This window comes from Lagopus leucura, unplaced genomic scaffold (assembly GCF_019238085.1).
Source record: "Lagopus leucura isolate 7727_CA_CO unplaced genomic scaffold, USGS_WTPT01 Super-Scaffold_100043, whole genome shotgun sequence".
Lineage (NCBI taxonomy): Eukaryota > Metazoa > Chordata > Aves > Galliformes > Phasianidae > Lagopus > Lagopus leucura.
This window is the reverse complement of record NW_024962290.1, coordinates 2,575,703-2,595,475: the sequence shown is the minus strand read 5'-3', so window position 1 is coordinate 2,595,475 and position 19,773 is coordinate 2,575,703. Positions and strand designations below refer to the sequence as shown.

Genomic DNA, 19,773 nt, shown 5'->3' with positions numbered 1-19,773 from the left:
CTGAGCTTCCCTGGCTCAGCCCTGCTTCCCCACCAGGTGCTCAATCACTGCTTCAGGCCATGACTTAACATCTCTGCTACACACACCTGTGACATCCAACATAGAAGTGGTACTTCTGTGTCCTCCAAACAGCCCTGCAGCGCATCTTGGTGCCCCCTGTGTTTCAGCAGGATGTGGCTTTGCTTTTGGTGGCTGTTACAGTGCAGTGGGGCAGAGTTAGGGACTGAGCTGGAATTTTAGCACCCACACAGGCTGGGTGCCCTGGGGGAGCACAAGGAGCAGCAGGAGAGGAGCTGGGGCTGCAGGTGGGACAGGGCTGCTCATGCAGGGCAGGTCCTACTGCTGGGGGGCTCTGCATCAATGGAAGAAGGATGAGGAAGCAGAAAGGAGAACAGGGAGCTGCTTTCTCCCGATGTGGGATGGGCTGTTCTGCTGTGCAGGGCTCACCTGGCAAGGTCGTGCTGGTTTTGCTATGTGCACCACGGAAGATCCGCCGAGAGAAGTAGTTAATAAGACTTAATTAAAACTTGCTTGCTCTGATGAATTTGGTTGGCTTCAGCAATGCACCGAGCAAACCTGAAGCTCACAGTAACACTGTGGCAGCTCAGACATAAAAGTATCTCTCATTGCTGAACAAAGTCTCTGCTTTCAGCCTGAGGAAAGGTCCGGGGCTGCCTGCATGGCACCAGGGCTCCGTTCTGGTGCACGGATGTGACACTCAATGGCTGTGCCAGCACTGGGTGAGCAGAAGAAAAAGCCACAGTCCCAGCAAGGTCCACGAGGAAGGGATGTGAGGGATCTGATAAGGAAGGAACAACAGCAGCACTTTTGCCTCGGCAGGGCCGCCCACAGCCCCTTCCACAGCGCTGGTCCTACAGCCCCGCTCGGCTCCGTGCCCACCAGGATGTTCCTGTGAAGCCTTTTGTTCTGCCCCAGCAGCTGATGGCTGGCTTTGTTGTTGTCTCAGTTTGGCTGTAGGAGGTACCCAGAGCTGTGAAAAATGCACCTGAGCTTTGATTAGATCTCTCTTTTCTGATGCAGCAGATAGTGCTGATTAGATAAGGGCCTGCCAAAAGGAAACAGAACACACACCAGGAAGGACCTCACAGCACAGCAGCTACAATCATTCAATGTCGGTATGTGGAAGGAGCTGCAGTGAGCTGGGATCTAAGTGAACCCCACCTGAGTCCATGCTTTCTGTTGGGGGACTCCAGCTCAGCCTCCCCGACCTACTGGCACTGCAGCTCAGTGCTCCCCTGGGTCTGGGAGAGATGGAGACAGCTAAGCCCACACCCAGGGCAGCACAATTCAGATGCTGTGGAGCCCAAATCTCTGAGCAATGTATGCACTGAAAAACACAGCAGCCAAAATAACCACTGCTTTTACAGGACTATTCCAGCAGCGTGCAGGGAGGAGTGAGATCTCCTCTACCCAGAGACCCCATATTATCCATGCCCATGGATGTGGAGATATGGGTATGGATACCTGTGGGCACCCACCCATGTCCATGCCCTGCAGCTCTGCCCCATTGCTCAGCCCCACCGTGTGCACGGCAGAGGCGGTGAGTGAAGCTCCAACACCATTATTTGGGTGCACAGAGGAAGCCTTCTTCCTCCTGCACTCACACACACCCTGCTGTCAGCACAGCCCCCAGCCATCAGCCTGCAGCCTCGTTTATTTCTCCAGGAATTAGCAGCACATGGTAAACATCAGAAAATCAAACAAACGCCGTTTAATAACTTGATGCACGTCACTCGTCCAGCAGACGTGTCGGACAGCTTTGAGTCATCACGTTGTGCTGCAAAACAAGGGCTCACTGAGGTGTGGTCCTGAGCCCCACGTCCCAGCGGGATGAACACGCGGCGGCTCTGAGGACACTCATTTCTAATGCTTCTTTTTTCTCTTTTTTTTTTTTTTTTTTTTTTTTTTTTTTTTTTTTTTTCACTGAGATGATTAAAATGAGGGCTGGGAGAAGCAGTTCACAGGGGAACGGCGCTCGGTTTGCTCCTGTTATTGGCATTTCAGCATTGGCTTTTTGTTACTGTAAAGTAAAAATGCTTTGTTTTTGTCTGAATGGAAACGTCCATCACAGAGTCCAGCAGATGTCTGACCAGGAGCCCTTTGGCATCTTCTGTTCCCAAAGTCCTATGGAGGCCAAAGCTCCATTTTGTAGGGTGAGGTGATGGGACCACGTGATGATGGATCACTACAGCGGTGTTAATGCCATCTCCAAGCTGGGAGATGGGCGAGACCCAAAACACTCTAAAACATCTACTTGCACCCCGGTGGGGTCAGCAGAGCTCAAGGTCTGTTTGTATTTCAGCCTTCAATGCCACGTTGGGAGTGTTGCACAGAGCTTCAGTACATTCTAAGAGACGAAGGAATGTCAAAGATGGCACAAAGGGTGAGGAGGGGATTAAACACCCCATGCTTTTAAAGGAGGAAGACGTCCTGTGCTTAAAGACGAGATAAAAAAACATAAATCCCTGAAACCTGAAAGGTTCGTGTCACTGGAATCCCAATCTAACTATTTAAATCACGGTACCACCAAATCCTGGGGCTGCTGGTGCTCAGATCAACGCTGCAACTCGGATCGTGGCTTCAGCCTCCTCTGCTCAGCTGCATTTCTCACCGTGTGCTTTTAACAACAAAAGCAGAGGATGGCAGTAAAGAAGTTCCCTGTGCAGTCATTGGAAGAAGGAGGGAGAGCAGAGAAACGGCCCCAAGCAGCGCTGGAGCGCAACGTGCTTCGGGGAGACGGTGAAGTTCTTCACAGAAACGAGAAAAAAGAATATAAAAAAAAAAAAAAAGATGAAAAAGTTCAATGTGAGGCACTCGTGCACTCGTGGTGTCACATGGAGGTGTCGGCCAGGCTCTGCGCGGTGCCGCGGCCGTTCCGGGATGCACCGTTCTCCTGTGCCCCGTTGGCACTCGGCTTCTCCTGCGGTGCAGGGCTGCCCTGGCTGCCAGTCTCCAGGTCGTAGTGGTCTTCATCCTGCAGGCAGCAAGAGGAGAGGTGGTGTTAGGGAGGGGAAGGCGGCTCTGCCACCAAGCAGAAGGTGGGTGGCATCCTGTGGGCACAGGACCGGCACCTGCTAACATAGAGCCATGTGGACATGGAGCCCTGTTGGCAGCCAGAGCTGTGCTTGTCCTCTGGGACCTGAAAAGAGGAGTTGTAGGGTGGGTGCTGGTGGATAACCCACCTTGGGTTGGCAGAGCTGCCCCAGCTCTGAGGGGCTCTGCTTTCCTCTGGTGGCCAAGAAGAACCACCATGGAATGAAAGCTATGGGAGTTTCCTACTTCTCTTCCCCAGTCCCTTGCAGCAACACTCCAGCAGCTCAGCTCTGCACTTCAGCATGGAGATGCATTTGGACCTGCACATACAGAGCTGTGCTCTGTGGCTCTTTACTGACACTGCTGCAAGGAGCTGCCATCATCTCCTACTCAGGCACACTCACTGCACATGCCCATAATGCATCAGTTTCCATAGGGATGCAGCAGGCCCCATAGGGATGCAGCAGGCCCCATAGGGATGCAGCAGGCCCCATAGGGATGCAATGGATCCTTTGGTGTTCAGCAGGACCTGGTGACCCTGGGCTGTGGGCAGAGATTGAAGCCAGCAGCAGAGGAGAGCAGAGGATGGGCACCAGCACTGTGCATCCTGTGTGCATCCTCTGATCTCTGTTCATTCCTCACCCCGTATCTGTGGCAATGAGGTCTATGCTACTCATGGAAAAGTGCTGTGATGCTGTTCAGCATCTACACCAGCAGCTCCCACCATGTGCTGGCCCCATTGCCACCATCCAGGGCTGCACCCAGCAGTGCTGGGCTCCAGCTGCCTCTTGCACATCTGGAGTGCGACCTTTCTGACAGCGAAGCACTCCAACGGCTGCAGCACCACCCGTGAACAATGACAGGAGAAAAGCCAGGCCCTGAAACTCATGGCAAAGGAGTTCTGAGCGCTCAGGGTGTAACATGGACATAGGAGCATTTCTTCTTTCTTTCTTGATACGTTTTATTAAGCGAGGGGAGGAAGAGCCTTTCTTACAGCATCAGTAAATGGGCGGCGGGGCGCCGGCTCCTGGCTACCGGGCGCTTTGCCACCTGTAGGCACTGACCAGCCTCTGTCCCGCGGGGCTCCAGCTCCGCCGCCGCATCAGGAAGTACCCAGCCATGCCCAGAGCTGCCAGCAGGAGCCCGGAGGTGACCAAAGCCGTCAGTGTCTTCCGAGAAAAGTCCTGATGGCTCCGCACGCTGCCCCGTTCGAGGGATTTGATTCCGAACTGAGAAAACAAAAAGAACACTGCCAAACAGAGCCAAGAGCCTCGCAAACAGGAAACGTGTGCGTCTGCTCTGCGGCTTCCAAACAAAGCTGCTCTTCACCTCCTTGGGAGATGCACACAAACAGGGCTGGGCTGTGCTGCCTGAGCTCTGTGCTTTGCTCACAGCACAGTATCTGCTGCTGCATGGTGAGGTTTGCTACCCCAAACCTGAGATTTAGAGCATGCATCTGCGTGGATGGAGTATCTGTGAGCTGCTGCAGCTCTGCTGGCTGCCTTTATTTGGATACCTGGAGCTCAGCTTTACGAGCCGGCAGCAGCCTCACTGCAGTGCTGAGAGCAGGAATTAATTAACATCACGCAATGCTTTGAAGACGCAGAGTTCCAATTACATCCTAAGAGTTATCACTGGGATCTAGCCCTTTTTAAAGAGGACACTACCCAATTTTACAGTGACTGCTCCAAGCAATTCTACCTTCAGTGCTTGCATCGAGGATCCTGGGGCACCGTTGCACTGATTTTGGGCTCACTGCTGCCTGGCACAGCAATGGACTCCAGGCATTGAGACCATCCTGACACTGAGCTGCCTAAACCCCACTCCCAGCCCCCGACCTCTCTGGGCATTTACCTTTTCCCAATGAGACTCCCGGAGCACATCCATAGCAGGATCTGCAATTGTTAAACAGAACTGCATTACAATGAGCATCACACTGCAGTTAACATCAGCATGAGGAGCCCAGGAGCCACAAACCCCTTCACCCCTCCAGGTGCAACACCATGGCTGAAACAAAACCCCACAAGAAAGAGCTCCTCCCAGGCTGCAAGTGAGAACCGGTGCCCTACAGACACCTCCCCAGCCCCTCTCTGGGGCCTGAGGCGTGGTGATGGCTGGGGCTCAGCTCCTGACCTGTGTTCCCATCGAGGACGAGCAGCAGGCACTCCTGGTCCACCTCAGACGTGGCGAGTTTGATCTGGCAGGGTGGGGGCACACGGTGAGCATCCTCTTCACAGATTGCGCTCCATAAATCCGAGCCTTTCGTATCCAAAAAATGTTTCTGCAAGGTTTTCAAACAAAGAGCCATGAAACCAAGGATAAATGAAATTAAGATATTCATAGCAACTCTTGCAAGTGACATTTAAACAAAGCTAAATTTAGGTTCTGAATGGCATGGCAAGTCCCTCCAATCTCTGGACAGAGTGAGCAGCCTGAAGAGCCCCATTGTTTCAGGATCCCGGGCAGGAGCTGGGAGGGAGGGGAAATAACAAAGAAGCATTTTGCCTTCCTGTTTAGGAAATGTCTTCAGTGTTTTCTCTAGGTTGCTGATCAAAGGCCAGGCAACAAAACACGCATTTCGCACTTCTTAGAGCTGAGCCTTCGCTTGGGTGGAAGAGGAAGAGGAGAACTGCAGCCTTTCCCTCCCATGGGCAGGTCCCTGTATAGGACAGGACTGTCCTTCTCCCTGCAGCTATTTCCAGATGCTGTCCGCCAGCAGAACCACTGACCCTATCCCATCCCCATCCCATCCCATCCCATCCCATCCCACTCCATCCTATCCTATCCCATCCCACTGGGCCACAATCACAGCCCCTCTGTCCCACACGCAGCTCCACGCCGCCTGCCCTCCCCTGGAGTCCCACACCAACAGGCACACTGAGCAAACAAAAATGCAGAGATCCATCCACGACAGAATAACAAACAAATCAGTTTCAGCTGTCTCAATAGAGCTTGGCGTGGGGACAAGGAAGGCCAAGATGGAACAAGAGGCCCAAGTGTGTACTTTCCTTTCTACGCTGTGGAAAGAACTCATCCACGTATCAGAGTTTCCCTTTGCAATTAGCAGAGCTGGGTGCCAGCTCATTGCTCATTTGCTTTGGGAAAAGTCAGCAGGAAGGACACAAAGCCATTCCCTGTGATCTGCCCCTTCTCGGCAGCTCCTATCAGTTCCCAGCTGCAGTTTGGAGCAGGGCATGCACTTTGCTACGGCCCTATAGGATATCCTGCATGCTATACCATCCATGCTCGTGCAACCCGTGCAAATGCCAGGAGGCCCGGTGCCACTAGATGGCAGCTGAACTCGGGAGCTTTCATAACCAACCCTGGCAAACCACCACCACCACAAACACTGGCAACCCTAAAAGCCATGTAACAGGCAATTTACAAAGGGAAGCCAAGCAGGAATTCACCCACCCAAAGTGGTCGCAGCATGGCTGACCAGCAAAATAAGATTCATCGTTGTCATTTGTACCCAGGGTGCTGCCAAGCCTCTGTCCCATAAGGTCCTGCTCCTGTTGGGCTCTCCCGCAGCTCCTGCATGGAGAGCACATCTGCTCCCACTCACAGCAGCACCACAGCTGCCCCTTCCTTGCTCCTATGAATGGTTTTGGTGCAAAAAGCCGAAGGCTGTTACAGAGTGCCTGAGATTCCCCTGGGAGTTAGCACGGACAGGGACACAGCTCTGCCCCCGGGCTCCTTCCCTGGGCTGCTGGCAAGACAAGAAAAGGCGACTGTGTTCCCAACAGAGGAGAGGAAGGAGAACAATAAAGGCAGTTTCCTGTTAAATGTGGTGGGAGAGACTTCAGAAGCCAAACAGACCCCAGAGCTTCATGAGGAAAAAGGAGGATTTATGTAACCAGAAAGCTGGATTCCATTGGGATCCCTTTGGGATCCTCCAGGGGCTGCAGCAGCCGTCCTCCCCTTTTATTTGGCACAGCTGTAATGCTTTCCCTCAGGGATGAAAGTGCAAAGCTCTCCACCCCAAACCGACCCCCGGTACAGCGATCCCATCTCCTCCAGACAGCAAGTGATGCAAAACCCACCCCTGGTGACCCCCCCCCACCTCCCATGTGCCTCCCCATTGTAAAGGTAGGGCAGCACTCACACAGGTGTGGGACTCGTTGAGCCGCAGGCAGAGGGCTCCGCCGTCTCTCACTTCTTTGATGTTGTGGCACGTGATGGGCTGGAAGTCAGAAAGCAGTGTTGGGATTAGCAAACCACTGGAGTAGTGTGTGCTGTCCAAAATGCAGAGCTGGATGATTTTGAAAGCAGAAGACCCCTCCAGAATGCCTGTGTTGTCTCCTCTGCTCAGCAGCTCACAGAACAGTGCTGAAGGTTCCTGGGTTGCCCCCCAATTTGCAGGGCTCTGCAGCACCTGTGCTTTGCTCACTCATCCTGGCCAAGGTGCATGCACTGCATCACCAGCTTTGTTCATCCCTCCCTACCCATGAAGGCCACAGTGCAGACCCAGACAGGGCTGGGAGCGAGACACCCTCTGTAATTGCTCACAGCCCTGATGCAAAGCCACCCACTCTCCCCATTGCGTGGGATCACCAATGCAGACCATGTGCAGCCCTACCCCCCTCCTCTCACCTTGCTGACACCACCAGATGTGTGCAGCTGTGTTGTGGCCTCTGAGACCGCCGTCAGTCTGGGGGTGGCTGTGGAGCTGAGCAGTGTTGATGCAGATGGGTGTGCAGCTGCTGTTGTTCTGGGGTGCGGTGTTGGGCTCAGCGTGGTGGGTGCCTCACTGCTTGTGTCCTCTGGATGGTTGTCCAGCAGCGGTGTGGGGGTCTGGTTGGTCTGAGTGCTGCTCTGGGTGCTGGGATGGGCGCTGGGATGGGTGCTGGACTGAGGGCTGTGCTCACTGCTGAGTCCTGGGGAGCTGGGGCTGCCTGATGTGGGTTGAGTAGTGGCTGCTGTTTGGAAGAAATGCAGTGAGAAAGATGCACAGAAAAGCTTAAGTCCTCTGCAATCAGTGCGTGGCATTGTGCTGACTGAAGTACAATATTGATTTGTCATAGCCAGCAGCATCAGAACGCGGCGTTGGCCGTGTAAGAAATGCATTAGGCTTGCTTAGGTTGCCTAATTGTTACATGAGCTCCATAATCTGTGCACAGTGGGCTCAGTTCCTGGGCACACATTGCAACACTGCCAGGGTGCCATGGCCGACCCCCCCCCCCTCCCTTGACCTGGAGCCATCAGAGAGCTGGGGTAAAAAATTAAGGAGGCCATCGTCCCATCCCATCTTATCTGTTCGATGGAGGGAATGGGGCTGAGCCACCAGGCCTGCAGGCAGCCCGAGCCGTGCTGCTTGGCTCTGATGGCTGCACAGGGATAAAGCAATGGGTTTTCCCAGTGGGTTCTTTTTTCTGAGCCCATTCTCTGACCGCTGGGTTTCTAAGGACACATCGTACCCACGCACTGAGTGAATCTGATGAACAACACAGTGATTACCAGGATTGCTGTCCTGTGTCGGTGCAGTGCTGCCCATGACGCCGGTGGGTGCCATACTGCCAGTGCTGCTCTGTGCTGTTGCCACGGCCAAGGACACAGCAGTTAAGCTGTCTGTGGGGCTGTCAGCAGCGGAACCTGGGGGAGAAGAAGCATTAGGGGCTGCAGCCAGGCCCCCATCCAGCCCTGTCCCATAGCTGCACAGGGAGGTTGAGCCTTGAGCTCACATGGGTCCAGAGAGCAAACAGCTGGGAGAGCATCAAAGGCTCTGCGAGCACCAAAGCTCTACGAGCACCGAGGATGGGCCCAGTTCTGCCCTCATCCTGCACACCCTGAGCTCCATCGGAGCGCTGCACAAAGCTGGATTGTGGAGCAGCTTGAATCGATAATCCTTGGAAAGAAGACTGAGGCCTTGGAAGAGATCTCTGTGTGCCTCGGGAAACAAAAGTTGGATCTGCAGCCGCAGGCAGCGTGTCAAAGTAAATAGAAACATTCCCATTGGCTGCGGCTCAGGCTCTGACTCATGAGCAAAAACATCTTTGGAGGTAAAGCAGAATGTTTGGGGAGTCGCTTGTTGCTCTAACTTAAAGTTTATATATTGCTTCCTGGTGTGTTCCAGAGATGACACTTCCAGCTTTCCTTTCTGCTGTGAACTTCATGAGTCAGTGAAAACACATTTCTTCCCATCTCTTAACCTTTTACATTCCCGTTTCCACTTTTGCAAGCTGCTTCAGTGTCTCCTGCAGGGCTGTTGCTGTTGAAGACTCTTATCCAGACACTAAAGACAAACTAATATAAAATACGTTGTTTCGTTTGTGTTCCTGCCCAGCACAGCTCCAAGGAGCGTTACCTCACCCTTCCCAGCAGCGCTTCCACAGGGAGCAGTGCTGACATGGGCTGAGCAATGCCAGCAGTGGGGCTGGGTGTGCACTGCGCCCTTAGCAAGCCTTGGGGTGCTGTGCCTTGGGGTGCTGTGCCTTGGGGTGCCATTTGTTGGGGTGCTGTGCATTTGGGTGCTGTGCATTAGGATGCTGTGCATTTGGGTGCTGTGCATTTCAGCGCTGTGCGTTTCAGCACTGTGCACTTCAGCATCGTCCTGGCAGAACTTCTCCTAACTCAAGCTATCAGTGCTCAGCTGGAGGAGGCCAAGAGGACCTGGGTTGTTGGTTGAAGGCCGTGCTGCTGCTCAGAAGTCCCTGTGGGGCTGCTCGGGAGCAACGCTGCAGCTGCTGGGGGCTCTGATGGGGTGGGTGCAGGTGGTCAGGGCTGGAGTCAGGCTCTGCTCTCAGGGAAGGTCTTTCCCCTCCCTGGCAGTTGCAGCCAATCCCATCCCTGAGTTTTTCTAAAGAATTTTAACAAATCAAAACCAGGAGGCGTGAGCCCTGTGCCCAGAACTGAAGTAGTGCAAAGTTAAAGCCAGGCTTTGCGTACAGCTCTGTGTTTGCATGGCAATCAGCCGGAAACTTTACATCACTGGAACTGAGGTGACCTCCCAAAGCACCACAGCCACCCCAGCACCTGTGAACTGTTCCAGACATCTGCATGGCACCTGAGGTATTTCTGATCAAAGCCTTTTCATCGCCGAATGTCACAGATTGAAGCCTGGGTTACTGCTGGGTGCAGTTTGCAAGAAGATGCATCACACAGCGCTGCTCTCTTCCTCCCTCCATTGTGGCACATGCAGCTGCTTCTACGGAAATCACGGTGAGGTTTACTGCAGCACTGCAACTCACGAGACAAATAAGCATCCAAACGTGAGCTGGAGGGTCCACCCTGAAGCGGCCATTTATTGCACACACGTTTTTGGCAGCTTTGCTAAACCGGGTCCAACAGAAAGCAGAACTCCACAATGCCAAAAGCTCAGGAAACGCCTTGAAAAAAAAAAACGCCTTGCTTTGCGCTCACAGTCGTTTTCTGTCCTGTCCTGCAGCCCTGCAAGGCAGAAGGTGCAGCCCAGAGGGATTCCCTGGACTTTAATTACACCTCCCGTGCGCCTTGGGACCCACAGCTCTGGGATTGCAATGAGGAGCTCCGTCCTGCATTACTCACACATTCCCAGCCGTGCTGCTCCCGGCCATGTGGCAGGAACTGGGGCGGGTGGAGCCCTCTTCCCTCTGGAAATATCTGATAAAATCCCTGCCCTCCCCCATCCCTCCTTGCACAGGATATGGGTGTGGGGCTGCGGGAGCGCTCCATCGGGCTCAGGGCACCAGAGGCTGCACGTGGACATTGGAAACCTCCTTTGCATCACTGATTTGTAGAGCTTTTCTGGATCTTGCAGGAAAACAATTAATAAAGAAAGAATGCTTCCCAACAACACGACATTCAAGAAACAAAATCGAGCTTGGCAGAAAAGACTGAACATGACATGGGCCAGCAGCGCTTGCATTGGGAGCATCCAAAACACAGCTCCTCTGTCCCACACAGGTGTGGAGCTGAGCATGGCCAGAAGCCCAGAGCTCACCCCACCTGCGAGGCTCCGTTCTGTGCCATGAACACAGCAGGCAGGGCAGCGCAGCTCCCGGGGTGAGAAATCCACCCCAGCAGCAAAGGGAAAGGAGCGCCGTGGAACAGAAGAGCAAAACACAGCAAATTCCTTCAACAGAGGCAGTCCCTCACTTTGGCAGGAGCTGGGAGAATTGCATCTGATGACACCCGCGGGTCCCTGGCTGCTGTCCCAGCACTCTGCGCCCGCACGGAGCGCTGCTGCACTTTTTTATTACTTTGTGGTTGTTGGGCTTGGGACAAAAATGATAATATTTCCATATAGAATAACCCTTTCTTAATATGTATATGCATATTTTAGACGATGACTACTTTGAAGAGTTGGAATGGGAGAGTTTAATACTTAAGACTCATCCGATTTTCACAAAACGTTCAGTCCCTGCCACAGAACAGATTTACACCGCTGCAGAGCGAGGGGTGTCCTGAGCTGCATCTGCACCCCCTGTGTTATCTGCAGTACCGTTAGGGAGCTCTCCCATCTCGACTGCTGTCCTTCCCAGCCCTGCAGCATTCTGTTTGCAGCACCTCGTGTGTTGGGCAGGGCGCACAGTGCAGCGCTGCTCTGCAGAACATCAGTCAGGTGCTCTTCATGTGAAATTGCAATCTGCTCCGCTCCCACTACATGCCCAACAAAACGCATTCCCCACGCTTCACCCTTTCCAAAGACACAAAGCAGTTGCCCCATGCATTATTCCCACGCCGTTCCATTCCCCAGCAGCTGCATCCCCGATCTCTTCTGCAGCCCGCAGACTCACCAGACAACTTCACAAGGCAGAACGCGATCCAGAAAAGCTGCCTCCACTTCATCATGTGCACGCTTCCCCTGCACAGCATTCCGACTCGGGGCTCCCCGTAACTCTGGGTGCTGCTGGGACCGCTCGTGGGTTCAGCTCTGCAGCACTGCTGAGCTCATGTGCTTGGTTGGAGTTCAAGTCCCTGAGCTCACTCGGTGCTGGGGTGGGTTTCAAGTCAGGAGTTGTGCATTGGTTCAAGACGGCGAGGTGGAGTTTGCCTGATTCGATCCCACGGTTTTATAGAGTTCATGGCAACCTCGCTATCACTTAGGTAATTTTCTCCTCCCTGCTTTCCTGCCAGCACTTCCAAACAAACAAACAGACGGAACAAATCTCCCCCAGCAAAGGAGTCCACAGCCCTCACTGTTTTAACCCTTTCCTGAGAGCACAAAGGGGCTCCAGCCCAGCAGAGCTGCTCCAAATCCACCCAAACCCACCCCCAGTGGGTATGGGGAACCCCCAGGAAATGAGAATGCTGAAAAATGCCTCCTGAAGCTGAGATTCTCTCAGCAAATTTAGCATGGAATTCAAGGATGTGAAATCATCACTGACCTGAAGAGAGGTAATTCCATTATCTTCACTAAATTGACTCTGGTCAAACTGAGAGCTGAATGAGATTTAGGGGAGGTCTACGAGAGAGCAGAATTCACAGGCAAAGCCTTCTGCTTAAAGCCTGGAGCAGAAAATGGACTTGAGATGAAGAAGTACCTCTGTGGAGCTGATTTCCATTAATGGCACCCTACAGAAACATGGATAGCAATGTAGAAACACCGACCCCACTCTTAGTCCCAGGCTGAAGGTGACCATGTGGCAGTGGCATAGCGATGGCCATTTGAGAACCCAAACCCCAGTGAAGTCAGAATTCTTCCTCTCCTGGTCTGACTGAATGATGCCATCACTGGAAAAGTCATTGTCACCAGGAAACAAAAATGAGGTGGCCATGAAAACCACGGGCAATAAAGCGTTCAGTGGATAGACTGACTTTTGTGGATGTCCCACTGCACCTCTATGGCCACATGGCTCCAGTCTGCCAACGGATCAAAGGGAAGGAAAAAAAAGAATCAGTTGTATTATGTACAAAGAGATCCCCAGACAGCATTTCCACGGTACGCGTTTGGTGGTGTGACAGAATTCCAGCAGCTTTTGTTTTTGGCTTAGGGCAGGAAAAAGTCTCTTGGAAGGAAACATCTGTAGCTAAAAAAATGTGCTCCAGCCTCTATATAAAGATTTCTATCGTGCTTTTAGACTTTTTCTTTGTATTGGATGATAGAATTATGTTTCATTGAGAATGAAATATCCTGGTAAACTGTGGTCTGTAAAACCTAAGCTTGGATATAGTGCAGCTCTGCACCCAGCATTTGCTCTTTTCCCCCTCCTCATAACACATATATGCTTTGTAAATGCAAGACTCAGTGCAAACACAGGTCTGCATGCATATCAGCTTATAAAATACATTTGAAAGATGAAATAAGTAGATAGAGGCAAGGGTCCAATTTAAATAATAGGAAAATGTTTTCATTTCTGTCTTACTGAAGTGAGGATTTGGTTTGCAGAGCACAATTGGAAACGAAAACTGAAATTGTCAAGTTTCAGCTCCTGGGAAGACCAAAGAGCACTGGTGAGAACCAAAGGGCCACCGCACAGCAAAGTGTTGGGAACAGCCTCAGTAGGGCTGGGGCTCGGGAATACTCCTGTGCAATGGTTTGTCTGAGCACTGATATGAAGTTGAAGCACAGGGACAGAACAAAACGAACCAACAACTTTCCATTCTGCAGAGTGGAACAGCTGAACAGAAATTAATGCACTTCCGCAACGGCATTGGCCACGGTGCAGATGCCTCCAATCCCTCCTATCCCACCTTGCAGCCCTACAGACCCCAGCCCCACAGATCTCAGTCCCACAGCCCCAGTCCCCAATGTCCCTTCCTGTCCTCTCCCATCCGCTGGCCCCATTTCCTGCCATTCTCCCTCTGCCCCGGCTGCTGCATGGAAGGGACCAGCAGCATCATCCGGGTCTGGCTGCCAGTCATGTCTCACCTTTCACAAACAAACTAAAAATAGAGGGCTGGGCTAAGAATAGGCAGTGGCCAGGCCTGCCAGACACCAGGATAAGACCCAACGCCTTCAGCTTCCAGGGGAGGCTGGGCTGCATTTAAATGAAACTCCCTGTGACAAGGGTGTGGGTTTGCATTAATTCCCACTGCCACTGCTTGCACCAAGTGCATCAGAACATGCCGTGCAGCTCGTGGCAGGATGGTGACTCACTAAAGCGTGGTGCCACAATGGGCAAATTGAACACATCCTCAAAATGAGGAATAATAATACAAAAAAAGATGAAAAAACCTCTGAAGATCTCTCCAATTGAAAGCATGGACCTATGGTGGTTCAGATGAAAGACCTCGAGGTGCTTTCACCCATTGCTTTGCCCATAGGAGTGATGTCAGATGGCGGCGGTGGCATCCACTGAGCACCCAATGAGCATCACCAGCAGCTGCCACAGCTGGAGCAGGAACAGGGCAGGTCCTGGCACCCTTGTCCCTCCCCAAAGAACTGTCCCATCTCTTTGGCTGCCCATAGATGGGGACACACGGACCTCCGAGCACACAGTGAACATGCAGAACACCCAGCTGTAGCCACGTTCTCTGCTGATTTCCCTCTGTTTGTTCACTGAGACTGGATTAAAGCTTATTAAATTTAAAGGCTGGATGTTGTGTTGAGGGACGTGATTTAGTGGGAGCTATTGGTAATCAGTGAACGGTTGGACTGGATGATCTTTTAGGTCTTTTCCAACCTTGGTGATTCTATGATTCTATGATTCTGAGCAGAAGGCAACACTTCTTCTCATGGACGTGGCTCTCCATTGAATCCTCTGCCCAAAGCGAATCGATGCAAATGAACGCCGCGAAATTATTTCCTCCTCTCAGCATCATAACTGGATTTTACAGTTAAAAATCATCTCGACGCCGTCGCCATCAGCTGCCCGAGGTTAACAATGGCTGAGACAATCTGACCCAAACACTCGAGGGGTCAAGTGCCCACATTTCAGACAAGCACGGTGATGAAGGCTTGTTCGCATCGGCTGGGAATTTGGCCAAGTATTTAAGGGTGATTTAATTTAATTGTGAATGATGCAATAGACATATGGCTAGGAAGTTATACGCCAGGAAACATGTTTCCTATAAGTATTTCAGCAGGCAGATGGCACACAATAGTTTTGGTGTAGTCATTTCCCCAGCTCCTAAAAGCTGCTATTTTGAACAGAAGAAATAATTCAGTTCCCTGCCATGCTCCCAAGACACCAACGCTACTGACCCAGAGGACGTGCAGCATTAGAGGACTGTTTCTGCACAGAACCCCATCAAAGGAACAAAACCTTGTGCTCACCTATCCGTTCCCATGCCAAAGTTTGGAAGCACGTTCAGCACTGAGCAAATATGAGCGGTCTCAAGACGATGGGGGAGCAGAGCAGAGCACCCAGCAGTGTGCAATGCCACTGTATATATATAAATTCAGGCAAACTCCTGCCTGTGAGTGCACTTAATGAGTTCCTCGTTATTTATTGCTCCTTTACGCAGCTATTGCTTATTCATTTACCCTCAGCAGAGCCATTCCTCAGAGAGAAACAACCGAAACAAACCCACCATATCCATTTTTCAATATGAAGATCATGTATTTGCTCTGTTTTCTTAAATAAAAAAAGCTTTGGGAAACATTCAATGAAATCTGCAGTGGTGAGAAGCACGGCACACCGCTAAGGAAAGTGATGTATTAAAACAAATCACTTTGTATGATTACTCCACTAAAATCAATACCTTCAAATAACAAGCGGATGGGAAGCGTGCACACGGCTGCGTTTGAACAAACCATATGGTGAATATATTGCTTAACAGTCTTATGCCTTAAACTTTTACTTCAAGACTGTTGGTTCGGATCTAATCAAGGCTGTGCTCATTTACTGCCTTCTGTCTGCTCAGCACTTTGCAGGGTATCACGGAGCCCTTAATCTAGTTTTAAGGGGCAGGCTACAATGTAAATCACACCATTTAAGCGTTTCCCATGGAACTGTTCCCTCGATGCGTATTTTCCACGAGTCAGAGAGAAAAAGGGAGAATCTGCAAAGGCAGGAGCCAACAAAAAGCTGCAGCTTCCCTCGTTGCAAGAGCAAGGGCCTCTGTGTGGCTGCTGCCTGTAATTTGATGTCCTCAAGGTCTCGTTTGTGCACTGCAGGAAGAGGTACCATCATTTGGATACGCAACGAGCAGCAAGGAGATACAGCGATGCATGAAAGCGAGCAGGGCAGGACAGCGATGAACCAGTCATATCCCCATCACCATCCATCACTCCCTTGGGGATGCACCATGGTCTCATTAACCCGGCTGGTCTCACGGACTGCTTTTCATTGCTGTACCATCCGAGCTGCTCCGCTGTAATAAACAGCGGCGCCACGAAACGCCGGTAAAAATCATTAAAGCGTAAGTCTGGTAATTTAGTGCAAAGATTAGCTTCTCCACCCAGATCTACAGCTTGCTGATTGCAATTTATTCCTCACGTTTATGGATGGCATATAACTGCGTGTGCTGGATCCATGGCCAGGCTTTTCCATCCATCATGAGGAGCTCCAGCGGTGCGGATGGACAGAGGGACAGAGGTGGGGCTGAAGCTCATCCCAAAGCGCAGGGCAGTGGCCTTATAGGGAAAAGCCATGCCAATCTGCATCCCTGCTGTGTCTGGGGGGGATTTCTCCAGTGTGGAGAAGTGATGGTATTTCTGGGTGAAGAAACCCAAACGGTGATTATGAAATAAAGGGTTGACTTTTACTCTGAGTAAATATCAGTTAGTGCCAGGTGGCAGCGAAGCATCGGATGAGACATAGAACTCATCAGCAGCGGTGATGAAAGGCATCTTTAGGAGCACTGGGGGAAAAGCACTGGAAAGGGCTCTCATCTCCACCCCGGCAATTGCTGATAATAAAGTGCTGCTGTTTTCTACCTGGCAATGAGGTCCCAGAGGTACGAGCCTCTCTGTTTTTCAAAGGAAGGTTTGTTCAAACACACAGACAGGAGCATCCCCGCTCATTACCCGTCCTGCTGCTGCTGACCCACCGCACTGGAAGTGGTTGCAGCCCTCATTCAAGTTATCCTTTTGTTTTGATTTTTAAAGTCGTCTCCGCTGTCTTGGAGGGATAAATAAAATGAAACAGAAATCTAAGAGCCACTTCTGTGGTTGTCTCCTGAAGAGAAGGCTGCAGCAGCAAAACTGCCTCAACTTCAGTGCGAGGTGACCTGAAAAAATGACAGGGCTCTGCTCACAGCCACGAGCACACAGCTAAATTCATACACCACTTACTTATTGATGTGTTTGTACAATAGGAGTGGCTGGGAAGGCTGCAGACTCCCAGGTACCTTCTGATGGCACATAATAAGCACAGACAACACAGACCTACAGTGAATAATAGAACAAAAAGCTTCCAGTAGCACTGAAAATCAAAGTGCATATGCGATCAGTGCTCTCCAGTGAAACCTCCGGGGAAGGGGAGTGAGGGGCATCCATGAGCCTGGGGAGGAGGAGAAGGGTGTTACAAAGCAGCTGCATGAAAATCTAACCCCCCCCCCCCCGTCACCCCCAAAATATCAGAGTTCAAAATCATGCATGCTGTTCCACACAGAGCATCTCACAGAGCGTTATTGAAAAGGTCCAATTAAAGAAGAGGCACAGGAGGAACACCCAAGCCGTGGGTACAATCTCAAACCTGTGGTCTCAATACTCAGTATTTTTCTTCTTAGCCCCATCAAATGCATTTTTCCCTCTCTGGAACTGTGTTGGCATCACTGCTGCTGAAAGTCCTGACACCATCAGCTGTTTTGTGAGGATAAGTCTTCTCCAGGATGGGAATATTTCTGTTCTGTGACTTTAGGACATCTTCACTGCAAGGATCTCAAGCACTTACGATGAACAAAGAGCACCTTAATTTCATACAGATAGAATCCAGGGCTCTGCTCGGAGGAACAAGGGGAGGCCAAGGGATGCTATGGATGGAGCCCAGGGAGATGCTGCAACCCAGTATAACAGCAGCAGCGCACGAGTGGATGTGCTGGAGCAAAATCTGTCTTCATGAGCAGCCCAGCAGAGTGCAGCATCTCCTGTAACAAGGCTTGTGCTTTGCTGTGACATCCCATGCAAGGCAATGGGCACAGCCAGGGCAGTCAGAGGAGAGAGGCGATTTTCCCCGATGAGGAACACCATAAATCTGCTTGTTTTTCTCCATCACAAACTTCTCCCCTGACCCCCCAGGACACGGCCCTTTGCACAGCACTTGCAATCTTTGGCAATGTGGAGATGAGAGGCGACGCCGCATCATTAGCTAAAGCGCCGCAGCGACACGGGGCACACGATCAATGCACGGGGCTGAGGCTCCATTACTTATGAGAAATGCTTCAGAGAGCACTTTGGAAACACGAGCCCTCTCCTGAGACCTCTCTGAGATGGCTTCAGATTAATTGTTCCAGGTTTGTTGGTTTGTTTTTATGGAGGAAGGAAGATTTGTTTGCTTTTCACCTCCTCCCCTGGAGTTCCACCATCATCTTTTCTCATTAGGATGGTGGCAGGAGGTCAATAGAGTGCCCTGTCTGAGCGAGATTCCTCCATCATTTGAAGGGGAAACTTTTAGATGTGATGCTCTCCAAGCCATGCGTCTGATGGCATTTTGTTACCGTGCCAGAGAACAAAGAAGAGCAGAACCCTCTGCACCCCATAGGGGTCAGCCACACACACGCGGCAGCTCTCCACCCTCCCTCTCTCCGTCCTCATCTCCATTCTCTCTGGTTTTGGGTTTCCTTAATTATTTGGGAATCTGGAGAATTATCTGTTGTCAAATCCCGCAGAACAAATTGAACGTCAGGTTTTCAAACCACTCTAATAAAGCAGATGGTATCGTGAGCCTGCAAATCTCCTCCCAACCTCAATGCATCTAAACGCTGACAGATTATCCATTAATGGGCAGATTAATCCTCAACAGCAAAAACAGGGGGAAGGAAAATGCATGCCTTTGTCTCCGTAGCAGGAAAAATGAGCTCGCTAATATGTGTGGCTCACAGGAGAGGTGGCCACGGACTGATGGAGAATCACAGCAAATTGCTTCCCATGCCTTGAACCAGACCGAGCATCTGTAGCTTCTCAGCCACGCTTCTTTTGGGTGTAGAGCCTCCAATCTTTTTGAAGAACAGTTGGAGAGCTGTGCTTGGGCTGTGGTGAGGAGCTGTGCCCACGTGTGCAGGCAGCTAAGAAAGCTTTCAGTCCCTTCCTTCAAACAGATCATAGAATAGCTTGGGTTGAAAGGGACCCCCAAGGATCATCAGTTCCAACCCCCCTGCCACAGGCAGGGCCACCAACCTCCAGATCACTGTCAACAATCCTGAACATCTCTTTCCCTTCCCACCCCAGATGTGGACAGAAGCCTTTCTGCCCAAGGAGAGATCATTCAGGCTTTTGCTGTCTCCTCTTTGTGCATCTCAATGGCAGCCAGCCATTCACCGGCCATTGTGTGACCAAAAAAAGGATTTTTGGTCTGTGTCAAAAGCACAGCATCCCCTTCTCAACGCTGTTCCCTCCTCTTCCCGCTGCTGATTTGCTTGGCAGGTGTGAAATATTAATTGCCTCACATGGGAGCTTGGCTCGCTGTCTGTCGCATTTGACTGAAATATCATTCTCTGCTGCAAATATAATTACTGGGGGTCTGGATTTTAAAAATAGCCTCTTGCCTGTCTGTTAATTAGGAGCCACGCTTTGCTACACAATGAGATATTTTGGTTAATTATAAAAGAGAAAAGGACAAATTTGTCATGTCTTTTGTTTTCGTTGCGCCGTGGCTGCGGTGACAGCGCGGTGATGGACGGCTTTGCCAGCTGCTGGGGGGGGGGGGGGGGGGGGGGGCGGGGGGGGGGGGGGTGGCCGCCGGGGGGGGGAACAAA

At 51.5% G+C, this 19,773-nt stretch overlaps 1 protein-coding gene across 3 annotated transcripts; it reads right to left on the bottom strand.

Moving 5' to 3' along the window:
- Positions 1 to 1,709: 1,709 nt before the first annotated feature.
- Positions 1,710 to 12,107, bottom strand: CD34 (CD34 molecule). 3 transcript variants are annotated; one of them, XM_042884122.1, is made up of 8 exons: positions 11,769 to 12,107; positions 8,512 to 8,646; positions 7,648 to 7,970; positions 7,160 to 7,237; positions 5,188 to 5,335; positions 4,909 to 4,949; positions 4,119 to 4,283; positions 1,710 to 2,995 (listed from the first exon to the last, which is right to left on the bottom strand). In XM_042884122.1, the coding sequence occupies exons 1-8, from the start codon at positions 11,845 to 11,847 to the stop codon at positions 2,852 to 2,854; spliced, it is 1,113 nt and encodes a 370-aa protein (XP_042740056.1). In that variant the 5' UTR covers positions 11,848 to 12,107; the 3' UTR covers positions 1,710 to 2,851. The 3 variants fall into 3 exon arrangements, with proteins under 3 accessions (XP_042740056.1, XP_042740055.1, XP_042740057.1); XM_042884121.1 differs by having other exon boundaries at positions 7,648 to 7,973; positions 11,769 to 12,104; XM_042884123.1 differs by having other exon boundaries at positions 2,907 to 2,995; positions 4,049 to 4,283; positions 7,648 to 7,973; positions 11,769 to 12,105.
- Between the last annotated feature and the right edge of the window lie 7,666 nt (positions 12,108 to 19,773).